General features: G+C 30.9%; 2 protein-coding genes across 2 annotated transcripts; both read left to right on the top strand.

Moving 5' to 3' along the window:
• The first annotated feature begins 9,343 nt into the window (after positions 1-9,343).
• On the top strand, positions 9,344-11,771 carry LOC105798585 (uncharacterized GPI-anchored protein At3g06035). Its single transcript, XM_012628701.2, has 2 exons — positions 9,344-9,583; positions 10,990-11,771. Exons 1-2 carry the CDS (start codon positions 9,499-9,501, stop codon positions 11,493-11,495), a joined length of 591 nt encoding a protein of 196 aa, XP_012484155.1. The 5' UTR covers positions 9,344-9,498; the 3' UTR covers positions 11,496-11,771.
• Positions 11,772-16,359: 4,588 nt separating this feature from the next.
• LOC105798583 (mitogen-activated protein kinase kinase kinase NPK1) lies at positions 16,360-20,844 on the top strand. The gene is made up of 17 exons (XM_012628698.2): positions 16,360-16,859; positions 16,955-16,993; positions 17,095-17,160; positions 17,242-17,352; positions 17,455-17,535; positions 17,617-17,694; positions 17,775-17,857; positions 18,207-18,288; positions 18,412-18,512; positions 18,685-18,724; positions 18,871-18,930; positions 19,001-19,047; positions 19,135-19,360; positions 19,448-19,681; positions 19,793-20,100; positions 20,193-20,260; positions 20,542-20,844. The coding sequence occupies exons 1-17, from the start codon at positions 16,563-16,565 to the stop codon at positions 20,625-20,627; spliced, it is 2,007 nt and encodes a 668-aa protein (XP_012484152.1). The 5' UTR covers positions 16,360-16,562; the 3' UTR covers positions 20,628-20,844.
• Positions 20,845-21,468: the final 624 nt, after the last annotated feature.

Below are 21,468 nucleotides of genomic sequence, written 5' to 3'. Positions count from 1 at the left end.
AACAAACACTGGAAAAGGCTGAAAAGCTTTTTCGGAAAATGTTTTACTTCCAAACAAATGGACCCTTAAACTTACTCTTAATCAACCCCCCTCTTTAGATCGTTCAATTTTCCCGAATCGAAATTAAAACGATCCATCAATCTCTCTTTTTTGACCGAGATAGAGGCCGATTGACATTAACACAAAAAATAGTTAAACTTGTGAAAGGAATCACAATTTTTAATTCATAAAGGTAAGTTTCAAATGGGAGATTCGTTTAATAAACTTATCTCTTGTGATGATCATGGTAAACTTTCACGAAGGACTAGCATTTCTGTAACTAGATAATCCATTGGATAGATTCAAGTATAAGCGTCTTAGAGAGTTGTAACACATTGAATCTACAATCAAACATAGGTTTTAACATTAAACAAAAATAAATCTATGTTTTATATTGATTAAAATCATTATTATTTAAATTATGTTTAATGAGGATACTTTTAGTATCCATTAAGAGAGATAAAACCCATTGATATGGACTATATCAAGTAAGTGATTTCAAACCATATATGTTGTGAAAAACATGTTATGTGATATTGATTATTATTGATATGAAATGTATGAAAATATATTTCTCATGCTATGTGATCTTATGACATATGTGTTTTTCACATGATTTATAAAATGTAAAATATCGGTATAATGTGTATATATGTGATTTGCATGTTAAGCATGCTTATGTGATTTTAAGCGAAAAGTGATATAATGAGCATGCCTCACATGCCAAAGTGAAAAGTTATTTTTAAGTGAAAAAAGTGATTTTGTGGCCATATCACATGCATGGGGTGGGATATGTGAAAAGTGGAAGAACGTGGTAGTTTATCTGCAAAAGTGGTGGCTTATCCATAACTTTTATTATATGGTAGTATATCTGCAAAAGTGATGGCTTGTCTACAATTTGATTATGTGGCAGTTTATCTGCATTACCGTGACACTGTTCACAACTTGGTGTGTTATAGGATGGACGAGTTCTGGAGAGCTCAATTGTGGTGTGTACCGGAGATTGTAATAGCCTGATTTTCAATGGCATCGAAAATAATGGTTTGAGACCCCCAAATCTGACGAGTAAGCTCGTAAATTTTATTAATTAGTATTTACGAGCCAAATGTGGTTTTAGGAAGATTTTTGAATTAGTAATTTGTGTTTTATAAGGATTTATTAAGTTAAATGGTTTAGAAAATGAGGTATCAAGACCTCGATTCTATAAACTAAATCGTAAATATTTTTATAAATATTTACGGAGTATTATTAAGGTAGTATAAAAGTTTCGTTAGAAAATTTTAACATTTTGGTAGTTAATTAATTAAGAAAGACTAAATTGAAAATTGTGTAAAACTTGCAAATTAAAAAAATAGTGATTATATGGCTTAAATGATAAATAGGGAGGACTTAAAGAGAAAAATAGCCCAAAAGGGATAGTTTTGGCAGAAAAAGCAGAAGAAAATCATGAAATTAGTGTGAACTAAGGGCAAAATGGTAAATTTGTTGAAATTAAAAATAAAACAAATGACCAAATTGAATTCTAGACAATTCTTCATCAATTTTCAGTTCTAAAACACCATAGGAGGACCTTTCAGCTAGTTTTTCATATTTTTACTTCAATTGAGTTCAATTCTTGCTCTTTTCTTGAAATTTTATGTTTTTAGACTTTTACAATTAGGTTCAACTAACTATTTCATTAGTTTTTATTTTATTGAAAATTTTGAAAGTTACTATGGATGAATACTGGATTTTTGATGAAATAACATGGATTGAGAGTTTTAATTTTGTTGTATGATGATTTTATAAAGTGAATTTGATAGATTATGTTTAGGACTAAATTGTGAAAAGGCTAAATATTAGGGTTTGATATCAAATTTTGCTTATCAAAAGCTGTATGATAGCCTAGAATATATAGATAAATTGTCAATTGAGAAAAATAGCTCATTTGATAGACTATTTAGTAAGGGACTAAATTGTAAAAATTGTAAAAGTTGGGGTAATTGTGTAATTTCAAAAATTGAGGGGTACTAATTGTGAAGTGAATTGAGAATAAAATATATGCTAATTAAGGGATAATTTTATATTTTAGATCAAGAGCCTGTAGACAATCGTGAAAAAGGGAAATTAGCAAAATAGTCTCTGAACTACTACAAATTTTACAATTTAACCCAGGTAAGTTCGTATGGTTAAAGTTTGATAAATATATTAAATTGATGAATTATATTATGTATTTAGCATGTTGTTGAAAAATGGAATATTGTTAAATTATGAATTTGAAGTGAATATCTGGTTTAAATGGAACGCGGGATTGAGTACAATCGTTGTGTGACGAAAGATAGCAAAGGAAGAATTGACGGCAAATTACCCAAGTAAACCGAAGTTCAGCATTTATTGTGAACTTTCATGTTTACTTTCTGTTTAGCTCTCACGAGCTTCTGTTTAACTCATATGAGTTTCCATTGAACCCTAATGGGTTTCTATTCAGCTCTTTTGAGCTTCTGTTTAACCCTTATGGGTTTCCGTTCAGCTCTTATGAGCTTTCGTTCAACCCTTATGGGTTTCTGTTTAGCACTTATGTGCTTCTATTTAGCCTTCGGGCTTCTGAAAATGATGTACTCATATCTGTAAACCGTTCTCCGATTCGATAAGATTTGGAAAATGACTTATGTGATTGAAATTGAAAGATTTATCATTTATTATTGATATTGATTTGAAATAAGTGTATTCATCGATTTATGTTGTGTATGGCAAGGAGAGTGTATGATTAATTTACTATTTAATTTATTATATAAAGTTCGGTAAGATTTATATTTAACCTATCGGACTTACTAAGCTTCATAAAGCTTACTTGTGTTGTTTAATGTTCTTGTAGATTAACGTGAGGTCGGGAGATCAAATCAACACATCAAGTCACACTATCAAACTTAATCTGGTAGATTCTGCTATGTATACTTTAGTTTATATGGCATGTATAGGGTTGGTTTGGAAATGAAATAATTTGAAATATGGTTGTGAATGATATATGCTTGTATGTATGTAAGTAGTAGTAGATTTTGAAAAATCAATGAGATGGATTAAATATGTAAGTTTGAGTAATTGAGTATTTGTGATGTTATGTCATGCTTAAAACATGATTTTGGCTTATGTTGATTGCTTGTTTGGGATGTATTGGTGTATTAAAATGTTGTGTATAGGTTGAAATCAAAATGGGTGAGAAAAGTGGCCTTAAAATGGTCTATTTTCGTCCACACGGGCAGAGACGCGGGCGTGTGCCTCGGCCTAGCACATGGGCATGTGGTCTAGTCGTGTGTCCCCTACATCTTAAAATTGAGAAACAGAATGCCCAGGTTTTTGCACACGGCTTAGCACACGGGCGTGTGGCTTGGCCGTGTGACCCAAGTTAGAGAGTTACACGGGCATGAACATGGGCTGGAACACGGCCGTGTGCCTCACATCGAATGCCCACATGGCCTAAGACACTGGCGTGTCACTTGGCCGCGTGAGCCACACGATCTGGCCACACGGGTATGTGTCCCCTTGCACTTAAGAGAATTTTTGAAATTTTACGAAAAATTCTCTGAGTTTCCGATTTAGTCCCTATTTATTTCTAATACGTATTTTGGGCCTCAAGGGCTCATACAAGGGACAATATGAATGATTTATGAATAGTTTCTGATGTGCATGTTAAATTATGTGAAATGTTTATATTTGATCAGATTAGTCCGGTAATGCTTCGTAATCCTGTTTCGGCGACGAATAAGGGTTAGAGGTGTTACAGAGATGGGTAGGACCATTTTCTTAAAACCTGCATTGTTTTACAAAATGTGCATTGACATGATCATGCATAGTATAAATGTGAAATATTGAGTTATATGAAACTAATATGATTATTATGAATGTATAATGTATATGTTCATATGTATGTGATTGTGTTTATGTTAACCTTACACTGGGTTTAAAAACCTCACCCCATTAGTGTTATATTCTTTCAGGTAACACTCAGATATAAGACTTGGATTCAGCATTTGGTGGAGTCTCTCGGATGTTTTTATCTTATGAACATTTTTATGAATTTTAAAAACTGTTTAGATTTTGGTTTGTGGACTTTGGACTTTGGACATTACTTTTATTGTGGGTTGTGGTTTGTTTTTTTTTTTTTTACAACTTTAGAACTATCATACATGCATGCAAATTTATGGGACTTCAAGTCTTTTTAAATTATGAAATTCATCTAAAATATTTATAATTTTACTTGATTTTTAAACAAAATAATAACTCGTAAATTTTCTAAATAGTTTTATTAAAATCATTGCAAAGTTGTTCCAAAACCATTTTATAACTATAATGCAAAATTCTTTATAACTTAAAACAATATTTTGATAAATGTCACCTTTTTCAAATAAATATATATTATTAAGTATTTTTTTCTAAGAAATAAAATTATTCGATCTTTAAATTTTTAGTTTTTCTCAAAACAACTCAAACCTAGTGATTTTCAATAAGTAAATAAATTCAAGCGTCGTTAATGTAAATTGCGAGATTCGACCATAACATCGAGGCTGAGTTTGAGGTGTTACAGAATGTCTTAGGAGTAGGACATATAGCTCTCTACGCCATGAGAGTTTGTTATTAATAAATTGTTGTGATATAAGGTTTTAAATCACCTTTAAATGTCTGTGGTACTTTTGGATATTATTATTTATATCTTATGTAATTAAATAAAATAGAAAGTAATATGTTGGAAAAGAATTATTCATAGCTTTGTTAAAGTTTATGTTAAATATTTGTAAATGGTAACATCCGATATCCGGAGCCGGTTATTCGGATCGGGTAGAGGGTGTTACAATTTGACCCCTTCATTTTTCACATCTTTATAATTTAGTTCATACCTCAACTCAATATCTCACAACATACTACTTGTTTCAACATTCTTCAATATACATCTTCCTTCTCTACTATCACTGATATACTTTATTTTATTTAACCAAGAAATCTACCATGCAGATTCTCAATTTAGTACCACTTATATAGCATGGTGATTTTAGGGGTGTTAAAATCAAATGTCCAAATAAATTTTATATATCAAAAGTATCATCCAAATAATATTTTCATCATAAAATTCTCTAGAAATAACTAAAATAATCTTATAGGATCAAATTACCTTTTGCCCATTTATGCCTCTAAATACGCTTTTTCACAACAAATACTCATAAATCAACTCAAAATTCCATAATTCTCATTTAATACTTAATAAAACACTTGGGTAATGAAAATCATATTTTACCCTTTTCTTGGAAAAATGAAAATTTTATAACTTAGTCCTCGTTTATTCAAATCTTATCTAATTTGATTTCAAAAGTGATTTTCACCATACCATTATATATTATAATTTATTCTCATGTCAAATAGTCAATAAAAGTTCTTATTTATTTTTGGTCAAATTGCATTTTAATGCCCTAACTTTTTCGAAATTGCAATCTCCATTTTGTTATATTCTCATATCCATAATACTTTTCTTTGGTTTCCATCTCTAACATGAATATTTCCTTTCATAAAATCCTTTATCTAACTCTTATTCCATCTTTCTTGCAAATTCACTGTACCTGATCCTAGAATAGTGCCACATGGCTTATCGAAAATTTTTTAGGGGTTACATGTTAATTGATTTTAATGTTAAATGTGGTCAAAGTCAAAAACGGTTAACGAATGGGCTTAATTAATTTTTTATTAATGACAAGAGCTCAATTGGACGCATATTAAGTCGAGGGGTTTAACTAGTTTTTTTTATTAACAATAAGTGCTCAATTGGATGCAAATTAAGTTGATGTCTTAATTAATTTATTGATATTTTCTTAAGGTCTTTTTATGGCTTTAAGCATAAATATTAGGTATAATGACAAATTTAGTCCTTAACATTTATATCTTTTATCGGTTTGACCCTTATTCTTTTTTAGCTAACTTTGGCCCAAACTTTGCTAAAAGAGTTAAATTTGACTATTAATCTTTCAAAAGAGTTGAATTGATGTTTTTAATAGAAATACTAACTTAAATATTTAAAATTTTAAACATGGTAGTCTACATGACAATACATGAGTACTTCATGCTATTTTCTTTTATGAATTATGAATTATTATTTTTGAATATTTTATAATTTTAAATTATTTTTGATATGGCATATAAAACAAATATTGTCATATTAACATGAAGTACACGTGAACAATCATACAAGTTGTCATGTCAACAACATTAAAATTTTAGTGTTTTAATCAACATTTTCATTAAAAATAATTAGATTCTTTTGAAAGGTTAATAACTAAATTTAGCTAAAGAATAAATAATTATCAAATTATAAAGAAATGCAAACAGTGAAATTTATTATTATAACTAGAATTTTAATATGAAAGAAAAAAACTTAAATACAAACTTTTAAAAGAACAAGTAAAAAGAAAAAAGAGTTTTTTTCTCAAAACGTGGTCTTTAATAATGTTGCGTTGCTATCTGTGTCATTCACTACTTGGTGAAACAATGCTTTCAAACGTCTAACATTTCTATTAAAATAAGGCAAAATGATTTATTTACCCTTTACTTTAAAAAAATATTATTTTAACTTTTTATTTAATTTTTAAATTTATATTTTTTTTTGTTGAATCATGCCAATATAAGTAGAAAAGTTAATTTTTGTTAACTTTGCTGACATTAGGGGTGAGTATTTGATCGAGTAGAGTTGAATCAAGTCAAAAAATTTCGAGTTAGTCAAGTTGACGAATCCTATTTTAGCAACCAAATTCAATTTGAATTTTTTTCGAATCAAATCGAATCGAGTCAAAAAAATTTCAAGTAAAGTCGAGTCGAGTTAACAAATCCTATTATTTATACTCAATATTACGTTTACATGGACCGCTTATTTAACTAGTAGATGAAGTATAAGATTATTTAACTACATGAACAATATAATAGTTTTGTCTTTTAACTTAATTGTTTTGACTTTTAATTTTTAAAAAAGTAAGCATTTATCAAAACGACATAGTTTTACCTTTTCTTATTTGGATTTTCGGATAGCTCGAATTGTGTAATTCATATTCGAGTTAAACCGAAAGACTTAATTTTTTATCCGAGTTGATCCGAATAACTTGATGAACTCAAATAATTTGAACTATTTAATTCAAAATTTAAACTTTTTATCAAGTTTTTCGAACCGAATCGAGTTTTGCTCACTCCTAGCTGACACTGCATACACGTGAATTTCCACGTGAATGACACATTAACATTTAATTAATTTTTTAAAAATTCAAAAAAATTATAAAAATATTTTTTAAAAATAAAAATATTAAAAATTTATAAAAAATATTTTTAAATATTTTTTAAAATTTTAAAAATTAATTAATTGATGACATGTCATCTAAGTAGCAATCCGTGTGTATGTTACGTCAACAAAGCTAACAAATGTTAACTTTTCCGTTCATTTGGGGCGATTTTGACAAAAAAATACAAGTTCAAAAATTAAAAAAGACAAAAAAATTTATATGGACTAAAATAACCTTTTTTTATAAAGTTGGAAGACAAAAAAATATTATGCATTAAAAATTAAGGTAAATTACACCAACAATCACTTGACTTTGATGTAGCTGACAAAACAGTCACTTTGGTTTCAATTCAGTCACTTAACTTTCGAAAAATAACAAAACAGTCCTTTTAACCATTTTTCGTTATAGACGTAACGAAAAAGTGACATGGCATTTAACAGAGGGTTAGCTATCATTTAAACAGCCCCATATCCCTAGCTGGGCAGCAGAAAAGAAGGAAAAAAAAAAGGAAAAGAAGAAGAAGAAATTGACATACCCTAGCAACGACCATGTTGTTCCTCCAAGGTGGAGCCACCACGCAGTTCGCTACTATTTGTTGAATCTCAATCCCTTTTTCTCTTCTCTTCTTCTCTTTTTTTTTCTTAACTCTAGTCGCCATCGTTCATGGCCTTCTCTGGCCAATCGTCATCACCAAATGGCTCATCTTTACCTCTTCTCAAATCTCATTTCAGATTTCCCAATAGGCCTTCAAAATCCCAATATTAAGACCTTAAAGCTTCGAACAAGGCTTCAACAAATCTTTGTTGTCCACCATTTGATCACCACCATATTCCGGCCATAGCTTTTCTTCGACCAACCATGACACTTGACCACTCAAATCATCGAACTAGTGGCTTTAGTTCTCCAACCCATAAAACCCGAGATGGGTGTGAGTTTCTTCTCTTTTGATTCTCTTTTTTTTTTTAGGTTTTTTTTTTACTTCTCTCTTTTGATGCAAGCCAATTTGGGATTCTTGTTCCTTTTTTGCTGGTTTGATTTTGGATACTTGATATTTGGTATTTTTGTTTTTCCTGATTTTTGTTGTTTTGTCATTGATTTTGATTTGAAACTTCATAACATTACCACAAGCAGGGGCTCCGACCAAACCGGTGTCGATGAACAGGTTGTGATGCCAGCCTCAACATTTTTGTTGTCGATTTTCAATTTTCACTACCATGGAAAAAATCAAGCTTCATGGTAGCTAAGAGCTTTTCCATATTCCGTTTGCCAAAAAACTTTTCCTAATTTTTTTCCCATTCTGGGCCCTAATTTTAAGTAAATTTTGGGTAAATTTCATGTCAATTTGCCATGTCAACTAATTAGATTAATTGGGTTTCCAACATGGTAAGTTAACTGGCCACATCAGCTAGTTAACTTGCCACATCAGTGGTCCCGTTAAGAAGTAACGGAAAATGTTAATAAGTGACTAATTTGTCACTTTTTGATAACATTAGTGATTATTTTGTTATTTTTTTAAAGTTGAGTGATTGAAATGACAACTAAGTGATTATTTTGTGAACTACTCCAAAATTGAGTGGTTGTTGGTATAATTTACCTAAAATTATTTCTACCAAATATGTCGGTTTAGAATTACACAATATAAAACTTTGTTTTAAGTTTAACAATACAGAAATTTAATTGACTTGGTTTAGTACATCTCGAATTACAATTTTATAATAATTAATATTATATTTAAATTTAACTATAAAAAGTAATATAATTTTAATATTTATTTAAGTTTATAATAATAAAATAGGTGTTTTTCCCAACTCCTACGTATTTTCAAAATTACGTTACGGACAATATAGGTATTTATATTCTAATTTAGTTATATTTAATTTTTTTAAATTTAATAAATATATTATCGTAATGAATAATGTGATGTTAGATTTTTATTTTGTAATTACAATTCTTAGAAAAAGTTTATCTCAAGTTTATCTAAATGCCACTTCGATGGAAATAGAATTGGTTCCAAACACCTATAAAAAAAAAAAAAAATCATGAAACACTCTACTTACCGGTTGTTGAATTGAAGGAGTGGTGCGACAGCTACATTCAGTCTTCCAAATTCTTCTTTCTCATCTCCCATTTTTAATTCAAACTCCCATCATTCATCAATCTCACCCTCAACCCAATGGCATTTTCAAAGCTCTCCCTTTTCTTCTCATTGCTCCTCCTTTCCTTTCTCTCCCTCAACTCCCTTGTCTCCTGCGACACTGGTAACCTCCCTTTCCTCTTTTTTAACTCTGGATCTGCCTTTCTTTTTGTTGCTTAAGCAAATTTTGTTTTCAGCTTGCAACTTGTGGGGGGGGGGGTTCTTTTCTGTATGATTTCTTCTTAATTGCTAATTGGGTATTGGAATTGGATATAAATAAATATTTTTTTTTTGCTTGTTTATATGGTTATTCAATGTAGATATTTTTGTGCTCTTTCGGACTTGATACTTCCATGTACATGAACCCATTTTAGATTTCAATTGGATGCTTGTAGTAGAATTTGCTGTTCTTATTTTGCTAGCAGTTAACTTAATGGAATTGAAGATTCTGTTTGTTTATAGTTTTTTTTTTTAGAGTCTTTTCAAGTTTCAACTTCACAGATCCTTTTACTTGTGGATAGTTGCTGTTGATCCCACCTTTAGTTCTTGATAAAAATTTTATGGCAGTTTGATCTCCCAATAATAACTTGATCTGCCCATTCTTAAACATTTACATGTATAATGCCTATTTGGTATCTTCGGTTTTTTGTTGAGAAGATCATGCTCTGACTCTTATTTTCTCTTGAAGTATATATATCTAAAGCATTTCCGGACATGGGTACGTAGATATGTTCTACCAAAAGCTCTTTAAGTACATGAAAATCTTCGTGAAATACTCACACCCAAATTGGAGTAATATGTCTTGGAATTTTGGATTCGCCTTTCGTTAACCCTAAACCTAAACACTTCACTAATTTTTCATGTAATATGTCTTAGAATTTTTGGGCTCACTGTTCCAGTAGAATGCAGATTTCAAGTTGTCCTTCCTGTATGAAAAATAGTTCGATCTCATCTTGAGCAAAGCTCAATCTCAAAAAATGGTACTTAACTGAGCTGGATCCAATTTTCGACTTAGCTTCATTACAGTCCTAAGCCTAACCATCAGCTCTGACCATCATAACTATGGCTAATATGAGCCAACAAATTGGAATTAGGTGCGGGTTCAGATTGACTTTGTTTGGAGGGTCTAGAGTGCAGTCATATAGCTAGAAATCTGGGTTTTTTTAGCCTGTATGGTTTCCTCTTTGAATAAATTTTTTTTTTCTGATATCCTAAGCTGACTGATGAGATTTGGCTTTTGTATGGATTACTTGGTTCGAATTTTGAGTAACTTCATGAGTTGCAGTACTGGATCTTTCTGATGTTTAGCTGTTCAGTAATTTAGCTACATGGGAGGATATAAACTTATTTTGCTGGAAATTTTCTGCCATGTAACTATGATTTTCTTTTTGTTTCAAGAGGGAAAGAAAATCGATCTTCTTTGCATTTTGGTTCACACCCAAAATAGAACTTTTTTGTTTATTCTTTCTAATACGAAATGGCAGTCAAATATTATATGTAATCACCGACTTTATTCTTGACCATTTACAGATGAGGAGGATAATCTTCTTAAAGGCATAAACGATTACCGGGCTTCATTGAACTTGACAATTCTGAAGAAAAATGACAATGCCGAGTGCCTAGCTGATGAACTAGCGGATCAATTTAAGAACCAACCTTGCACAAACTCCACCGGTGCCAACACCGTTCCGGGCACTGAACCGCAGTTTGCCAACTACCCAAACCTTCTGGCCAAATGCCATTTGAATGTCTCCAACACAAGGGATGGAGCAGTAATGCCTGCTTGTGTTCCTAACCTAGTTCCAAATCTTGTACTCACTAACTTTACACAGTCTCAGTATAATGATAACCTCAATGATACCAAGTATACAGGAGTTGGGATCGGTTCCGATGGAGACTGGATAGTAGTTGTTCTCACAACAGGCACACCTGAAGGAAGCTATTCGCCAGCTACTGGTGCAGCTATTGTGGCTTCCAAGATTGGTATAATTTATCACGTTTTATTCCTCGTGATGGCGGCTTTTTACTTGTTATAAGCACCAAGCTTCTGGTTACAACATTGTTATTCATTTGCAGAGGATAAGAAATTGACCATACTCTATTACTTGATCATATAGAGAAACTATATATATCACCACAATATACGCACTTTCATTAGATAAAGGCAGTCCTTTGTAGTTGGATGGTTGGATTGGATTGGATTACACACCATCATATTATATTCTTGTACTACTCAGTTTTTCCTTTGCATCATGTTGTTGTTGTATGTTGTCTTGTTACTCAAGTTCTGGGAATACTTTTTCCCTTTTCCATCTCCATATTAGCAGCCAAAGATATGGCTAAGTTCGGTTTGGTTAGTTAAGTCGTGTTTTTTAGAGTTCTCGAATCATCTACAATAATTAAGTTTGATTCTCAATTATTCATATTAATTTTGGGTTTTTAATTTATTTTATTTTAACAAAAATAAGCTGAATTTTGGATATTCTTAGATTAAGTTTTCAAGTTTTTTTATCAACATTTTAAAATATTAATTTTTCAAAGAAAAAGAAAATAATTAATATCTTTTAGGGTAAATTACCCCATTAATCACTAAACTATAGGTAAGTTTTTGTTGTGGTCACTTTAACTAAAACAAACTACAATTTGATTATTAAACTATTCAAAAGTTTTCATTTCAAATCATTGGGTTGTTAAATTGATGCTTGTTGAGTCTTTTAGAGTGTGATGGGTTAAATTGTGTATTTATATGATATGTTTATTGTTCATGGATGTGATATCGTAGGTAGGTTCCCATGCATGTCGACACGTACCCTACTCTAGGGTTAACATGTGTTTTCTAGATGTGGGTTTGCCTATATGGTGGTGCGAACCCACATCGTGCGGTTTCATAGAAGGGTGCAAGCACCTTACATGCAAACCCAAAGTGGGAACCGTGTAGAGAACGAGTTAGAATCCAATCAGGTAATCAGGCAGCGGGTCAGTAATAGTGAGTATCATAACAATGTTATAGGGCTTTCCTTGCTCGCATTGCCTGCGCCAATCGAAAGCTCTCTTTCCTATTCTCTTCTACAGCTCATTTGATTTTGAATGTCACGAATCTGCAAATCAAAATTCAACAAATTTTTTTCAATCTCTGACATTGATCGTCAGGTCGACTTGGATTTAAGGTATGTTTTTTTACTCGTCGATACCAGTCATCGAATTATCGCTTGGAGCTTGCTGATAGAACCTTTAAAAGAAAACTTAAAAACCCAATGATTTAAATAAAATTTTTTGAATAGTTCAACGACTTAAATGAAAAACATTCAAATAATTTAATAACCAAATTGTAACTATTTTAGTTAAGTGACCAAAATAAAAACTTACATATAGTTTAGTAACTAATGGTGTAATTTATCTTATCTTTTATAAAATATTTTTGAACAATAAATTTTATATAGTATTTTAAATATAAAATATTTATTTTTACCTTATAAAAATTAATTATAAATTAAATAAAAATAAAAATCAGTTTAATTCGAGTAATTACAATATTTTAATTTGTAAAATAAAATTGTTTAAACATGAATCCGCTTTACTAAAAATCGTTCAAGCATGAATCAATTTTCTGTTCAGTCTTTTTTCTCACTCCTAACCAAAGAGATGCCTTTTACTTTATTTTATTTTATTTTATTTTATCCCTTTGAGTTAATTGATTAGGAAATCTAGCAACTATAGATTTTGTCGATCAAATCTTGTGGGTTTTTTTTTCTTCTTTTCAAATCACTTAGGAATTTAAGTTGAAATATCAAGAAATTTTCTTGAATGTTAGGAATTTGAAATTAAAAGAAAAAAAAGTTTATTTATATGGATGTAAAAATAATTTTTGTTAATATTTTAATAATTTAATACTTAAAATATATGTTTTATTCATGTAGCATAAATTAAATTTTTTCAACCATTCATTTTTTGTAAGAAAAGTTTCGATTGTCAAACGGTGACAATTATATTGAGAACTTTTAAATGTGAATTATGATAACTAAAATAATCTTAGCCATTAAATCAAAATAAACAATGCTTAGATTTTTATTTACCTTACTTTATTTAAATAAAATCAACAACACTCAAATTTTCACTCTCTCTTTTTTTTCTTTTACTATGCAATTAAATTATCAAGGTAAAAAATAGATAATCTTTGCTTCCAGATTTAATTTTTTAAAAAATAAAATAAAATGAAAAGTAAGAGGTTAGGGTTATTGAGATTAATTAATTTGTGTATTAAATATCTATTTTTATTGAAAAATTTGGTTGGCCATTTCATTCTAAAAGGTTTGGGATTTTTTGTTGGTTGAGTAAAAATTGAGTACTTAAAATCAATCAAGAAAAAATATCATTTTTAAGAATAAAATGGTTGACAAATTGTTTCAATCAAGAAAAACAAATACCTAATATCTAAATCGATTAATCTTAATAACTCTAATCTCTTACTTTCCATTCCAATTCTTTGTCAAAAAATATTCTAAACAAAGACTAGGTGTTGTTGGTTCTATTTTAATAAGGTAAGATAATACAAAATTTAAGGCTTAGAATAATTTATTTTGATCTAATGGCTAAGATCATTTTGGTTCAGATGGTTCTCATTTTAAAAGTTTTCATTATAGTTCCCACTCGTTAGATCGAGATATAGGATTTATTCAAAATTAACATACATAATACTTACAAATATCTTGATAGTTCAACGGTTGAGTCATTAAAATATTAATAGTATAAAAATCATAAAAATATAAAATCACTTCAATTTTATAGAAATTCAATTGAAAAATATAATATAAGAAAATAGAAAATAAATAGAACTAGGGGTGAGCATTCAATCGAGTTGAGTTAAAAAATTTCAAGTTAGTCGAGTTGACGAATTCTATTTTAGTAACCGAACTCAATTTGAAATTTTTTCGAATCGAATCGAGTAAAAAAATTTCGAGTCGAGTTAACGAATCCTATTATTTATACTTAATGTTGTGTTTACATGGACCGATTATTTAACTAGTAGATGAAGTACAAAATTATTTAACTACATAAATAATATAATGGTTTTGCTTTTAATTTAATGGATAAATATTTATCAAAACGACGTAGTTTTGTATTTAACGTAATGTTTTTGACTTTTAAGTTTAGAAAAGGTAAATATTTATCAAAATGACGTAGTTTTACCTTTTCTTATTGATTTTCGGATAACTCGAATTGTGTAATTCATATTTAAGTTAAACCGGAAAAATTAATTTTTATTTGAGTTAATCCAATTAACTTGAATAATTCAAACTATTTAATTCAAAATTTAAATTTTTTATGAAATTTTGTGAATCAAATCAATTTTGATTACTCCTAAATATAACCTACAATGCATAACTTATGAAACGTATAGACTATTAGGAACTTATCAACTAATATAGGAGATCTTAGCTAATATAATTCCCTTCAATTTTGTTGTATCGAAGAAACTAATAGAATTTTGGTTTTCTTTATCAGAAAATTTAGTTTTAAGTTAAAGATTAGATCATTGTGGCAAATAATTGAGTAATAGGTAATTCGTGACATTTCTTCTTTTTTTCGCTCTTAAATTTTAGTTTTATTTAAAATCTTAACTATTTTAATTTCTTTTAGATACAATATTAAAGATAAAGATGGGGTAATACCGTTTAAATTGTACATAAAAGTTTTAACCATCAATTCATTTAAATCAAAATTTGACTATTTTGATTCTATATATATATAGCAAAGTGTACTATTAGTAACACTTCCAAAGGTTACCTAAAAGAACATTCTTGATCTCTTCTACTGGTGAAGAGTTTCAATTTCGTCTTTGAGTTGATTGCACAATTCGCTTCTTGAATGATCTCTACTAAGTAAATCGAAAATTAAATAGTATACGGGTTCAAAGTGTTAGTGCAAATCAATTGAATTATGATATAAAATTAGTTGAATCAATTTTTATAATTTTTTACTGATTGAGTCTCAGTTTAGTTGGCATTAATATTATTACCGATATAAAAAGATATAGGTTGGAATACGCTGAAATGCATTATCTTCTTATTTTTATAATTATTCGTGCACTGTGAAGAAAGTATCACCATAAGAATTGAGTTTCACCCACACCACCCTACTTATTTCAGCTCTCTGGTTTTACTAGTTTTCCTGCACAATTTTAAAATTTACTTTTAAATAAAAACCCTATAATCTAAATATTTAAATATTAGTATTCAATTTTAAGACAGTATTAACAAATTGTGCAATTTTTCTGCCACCTCACATTGGCTCAATCTCCCACTTAACTAAAATTGTTATTTTAAAGTTACCGAACCAGTCCTCACTACATCAACTAAATTTAGAAAAGGATATCTATAATTCACATTTTCATAAATTTAAAATATTTAACATTTTGGTAAATTAATTTCCATTTCCACTTTAATCTAATTTTTACTATAGAATACAGGTGTAAGTTGATTTAAACGAATTTCAACATGTAAGTACGCAATTCAATAATCCCAAACTATTAAAACTTTGATCTTTCTATTAATTGATTTAAAATTTCTATATAAATATTTTTGTAAAAGAATTTGATTTAAAATCAATTGCTATGTTATTATATATTAATTTCATACTTAAATTATTAGTGAAATTCAAAATTAATTAAAAATCTTGAATAAATCACATGATTAACACATATATTCAAACTCATACATAAGGAAGAAAACTAAGTATTTAATAAATAATAATAAAACAGATCCAAAATGGAAGGGAAATGAAATTAATCAGAATAAAAAGTCCCACTCTCCGACTTTCCTCAACCACCACCGAATGTAACGGTCACTAACATTTTTAAAAATAAATAAATATAAAAAAAAGCCATTAAGCCTAAAGATTTGAAAATTTAATCTTTGAAAGAGTTGAACCCGAGACGACGACACCCATCATTTTTTTCCCATTTCTTTATTTTTTCAAAAAAAAGAAAGCAAAAAAGTTTCCCTCTCCTTTCAAATTTTCTTCACTGTCCCTTCTCCATCTCAAACCCTAACACCTCCAAATCTTTAAGCAAACGGATCTGAAGAAAGAAGATTTTTGTACTCTAAATGCAGGAGCTTGTTGGATCGGTTCGCCGCCGGTCCTTTGTCTTTAGGTCTTCAACCTCCAGCGACGATGCCGGTGGAGGACTTGGAGGCTTTGTTGAGAAGATCGGCGCCAGCATTCGCAGATCGCGAATCGGCTTGTTCGCTAAGCCACCTGCTCCACCCGCTCTTCCTTCTGTTAAGAAAAGGGACGCTCCTACGATCCGGTGGCGGAAGGGCGAGTTGATTGGTTGTGGCGCCTTTGGTCGGGTTTACATGGGGATGAATCTTGACTCCGGCGAGTTACTAGCTGTTAAACAGGTGAGTTGCTGTCAATTGAGAGAGTGATGTTTTTGCTTTTCTTCTTCTTCTTCTTTTTTTAATTTTTAATTTTCATTATATTTTTGTTGATGAAGGTTTTGATAGCGGCAAATGCTTCAAAGGAGAAAACACAGGTATGAAAGGAAATCTTTTACAAGATCATCTGAAAGTGTGTTTAACACTATACACTTAATAAGATAATTTTCGTTTCGTTAATTGAATTGATTATGGGTAGGCTCATATTAGAGAGCTCGAAGAAGAAGTGAAGCTTCTACAGAATCTGTCACATCCAAACATTGTTGTAAGTGTGATTTCTGTAATTCTATTTAAATTTTGATGTGGGTAATTTATAAACTATAACTCACCATTTTGTGTTTGTTAGAGATATTTGGGCACCGCAAGAGAGGACGATTCGTTGAATATTCTATTGGAGTTTGTACCAGGTGGATCCATTTCCTCACTTTTGGGGAAGTTTGGATCTTTCCCCGAATCTGTAAGCTATTGTTTTGTGATTAAGTTTTAGAATGTTTAGTGTTTCCCCTTTTCCACAAGACCGTAATAATTTTGTTTTACTCGCTAAATTGCGCAAAAACAGGTTATAAGAATGTACACTAAACAACTTTTGTTGGGACTGGAATATCTTCACGAAAATAGAATCGTGCATAGAGACATCAAGGTACTTCATTTTTTCTCATTGAAAAAACTGTTGCATTTTCGCTCGCATCCGTTTGATTTTGGTGTTGTGCTATTTATGCAGGGAGCAAACATTCTTGTGGATAACAAGGGTTGTATCAAACTTGCAGACTTTGGTGCATCCAAAAAAGTTGTCGAGTTGGTAAAAAAACTAATTTTCTTTCTTTTCCGTCCATGCACTAAAAATTATTCATTTAGAGTGACGGCTTTCTGTTTTTTCAGGCTACAATAAATGGAGCCAAATCAATGAAGGGAACTCCTTATTGGATGGCTCCTGAAGTTATTCTCCAAACTGGGCATAGCTTGTAAGCAAATCATTAAACTTCATGCTTATGATAAAACTTTTTCAAACTTGTCTCGAGACTGGAGACATATAATCATGGTTCCTTTGTGTTTCTCCTAGAAAGTTTCCTTTGAGATTTTCAGATCAGCTGCTGGAATCCTTTTCATGTATTGCAAAATTATTTCATTCTCAAAACAAAAATGTATAAACTGTAGAAGCAGCTTACAATATATATCATTACAAGAATCTCCGAACCTAAGATTTATAGTTCTGCAGCATATACACTTGCTTGCCCTGAACTAAAATTTCATGCTTGTAATCCTTGCTATCTGATATTAGGAGCTTATCTATTTTGGTCTTCTATTTCCTAGCTCTGCCGATATTTGGAGTGTTGGCTGTACTGTGATTGAGATGGCTACTGGAAAGCCCCCTTGGAGCCAACAGTATCAGGAGGTATATACCGGAAGCTGCTAGAAAATCACCATAAATATGATTTATAAGAATAATCCAATTCTAGGCTGGAATTCGCTTGATTTTTTCCCCTTAGTTTAAAGACTGAACTGGTGTTTCTTTCAGGTTGCTGCTCTCTTTCATATTGGGACAACTAAATCTCATCCACCCATCCCTGAGCATCTCTCCCCTGAGGCTAAAGACCTTTTGTTAAAATGCCTACAGAAGTACATTCTTGATATTTATTTTTCTTGTCGTGTTAGAGTTTCATGTTTTCTTTATCAGTTCTCTGTTTTCTAAAAAAGCCAATAAAATAGTTGAATCATACATAATTTGCGAGAGCTTATTTTTTATAAAAATTTCAATTTTGTTCTAATCAACCATTATTTTTGGTGCCAGGGAACCAGGACTGAGACCTAGTGCATCAGACTTGCTTCAGGTAATTTGAAATCACTGACCAGTTTTTGCCTGAACATCTCATAGATTGTCATACCTGTTACAGTACATGCATTTAGCCATGGATATGATCACATATATAGTATTCTGTTCACTTGTAATTTAACATCTTCATCTTAATAAATGCAGCACCCTTTTGTCACTGGGGACTATCAGGAACCTCAAGCGGTGCTTCGTAGATCAATTATGGTAACTCTGATTGCATTAGCTTTATTATTTTATCTTTTATTCTTTTGACCTTTCTTGATCAATCTATCAGGAACCTGAAAATCTGGAGATGGCATCTGGGGTGAACCTGAGAAGCTCGTATGTGTCCAAATTTCAGGGACTATGTTTATTGATTTTTCCTATATATAGGTTGAACTTAATGCTATAACCATATTGACGTCACAGAATAAATTCGGAGATCAGGTCAACCTGCACGGGTTTAAAGGACGTTTGTGAGATGGGTAGTGTGAGTTGCTCTACAGCATTTCTTGGGAAATTCTCAGAACCAGGAGCGTATTGGAGGGGAAGCAATTGTGACAATAGCATGTGTGAGATAGATGACAAAGATGATCTAGAATTTAATGCTTCTGTAAAGTTCTCCTCTGTTTTATCATCTGCTGACTTGAATAAAGTAATCATCTGTTCTTGGAAGTCCCCATTCTCGTCAGATGTTTATAATCAGCTCAAATTAAATTGCTTAATTATTTATTTTCATCAGAGTTTCAATCCCATGTGTGAACCCACTGAAGACTGGCCACCCAAATTAGATCAAAGTTCTGAGCTAAGCCGAAGTGGAGTAAACTTGTCTTTGGATGAAACAATGGAAGCTGCTAGCACTCCTGGAATGTCTGGTAAGGAGGAGAATGGCTTCACTTTTCTCTGTGGACCTACAACAGGTGATGATGATGAAGAAGTTACAGAGTCAAAAATTAGAGCCTTCCTGGATGAAAAGGTGTGGTTTGTTTTTCAAATTCAATGATCTTTTATGGATGATTGACAGGATCATATTTTTTCCACGAAGACTTGTATGATAGAAGCTAATTCTGTATTATCATTTCACCAGGCTCTGGAACTGAAGAAGCTGCAATCTCCTCTGTATGAACAGTTCTACAACACATTGAATGGTAGTCTTCCACCTTCTGTTGGAACTGCAAATGGTGAAAATATTTTGAGCTTACCTCCTAAAAGTAGGTCACCTAAGCGGCTGCCTAGCAGAAGACTCTCAGCAGTTGCTGATGCTGCCAACATGGTTAGCTCAAAGAGTCGTATGAATCATTTGTCAAATACTGCAGTTGTTCGTGACCGGACTTTACAAGAAATTCAGCCACCGTCTGTTGAGGAATGGAAAGGGCAGGATATAATTAGTCCGAGGTTTGTTAATGCTTCTTTGCGGTCTGCTTTAGTTTATCCTTGCATACAAAAAAATTATTTCCTATTCTCTAATCTTGCTAATAAAACTGCAGCATGAGCTTTTCTGAGAGACAAAGGAGATGGAAGGAAGAGCTTGACCAAGAGCTTGAGAGAAAGCGAGGCATGTTGTGATTTTCATCTCGTTATCTCAATTTCTTCCAAGCTTATATAAAAATATGTTATTGGAACTTGAAACTGAATTAAGCTTCTCAATTCTTTGCATCATGCATGGTGGGGATACGATACAGGCATATTTCACGTGCATAAATGGTTAAAGAATGGAAGCCTGCTGTTCTTTTGGCTAAAATGACATTTTATTTGTTCCATGTTTAGTTAAAAGTTCATATGCAGTAAGACAGTTAATCCCTTTGAGATGCCTAACAAGCAAAATGTGTAATGCAGAGATGCTGCGGATGATATCATCTCCAAAGGATAAGTTTCTATTTGGACAAAGAGAACAAATACGGTCTCCATTTCCTGGCAAGTAAATGTATCCAACTTTACCTCTTTTGATGTTCCATTGGGACTGTTCATTTCTGTATTCTATTTTTGGTGAGAATGGTGCCCAATAATGTTACTCGGGCTTTATTTATGAGTGTCAGATACGAATATGTATTTGATATGAGTATATTTAATTTTTTTTCTTTTTTTTTTTTTGCTTGTATAAAGTTCTTTCATATTTATGGAATATATTTGGGAGAGCCATATATGTCTCAAACATGGGGTACTTAAAGTTGGAACAACGTAGTAGTAGTAATAATGTATACATATGCATGAGTAGCCTGGCAGTACGATCTTCATGCTGTATCATGGCTCTTGATTTTCAGCTAAATAAATTTATTATAAGCATTTATAGATGCTTGTTGCCTTTGTCTTTCTCCTTCCACGGAATAGGTCTAATCATTTAAGAGGATATATATGAATTGGAATTTTATATATTTTATTTTATTTCAAAATTTAGGTACTTAATGAGATTTAACTTTATACTGTTAATACAAAAACTAATACCATTAAATTAATGAGAAAATACTTGGTATAGAAGTAGGATAAGAGATTGATAATTTTTCTTATAGAGATAGATTATAATATTAAAAATAAATATTAAAAAGAAAAAGAAATACATAACAATTTTTGAGATACATGATAATTTTTAAGAATGCTTGTAAAATACAAAAGTACACTCCTAATGTATATTTAAGCTAATTATATATATTTATTAATTAAAATAAATTTTAAAATATTGAAAAAAATTGATGTTTTAATTGATTGAATTGAGAACTGAATTTGCTTTTGATTTTTTCTTGAGAAGTTGTTGATTCAAATAAAGAA

The sequence above is a fragment of the Gossypium raimondii genome, chromosome 9 (genome assembly GCF_025698545.1).
Source record: "Gossypium raimondii isolate GPD5lz chromosome 9, ASM2569854v1, whole genome shotgun sequence".
Classification (NCBI taxonomy): Eukaryota; Viridiplantae; Streptophyta; class Magnoliopsida; order Malvales; family Malvaceae; genus Gossypium; species Gossypium raimondii.
The sequence above is the reverse complement of the archived record's forward strand: the minus strand, read 5'-3'. Positions and strand labels throughout refer to the sequence as shown.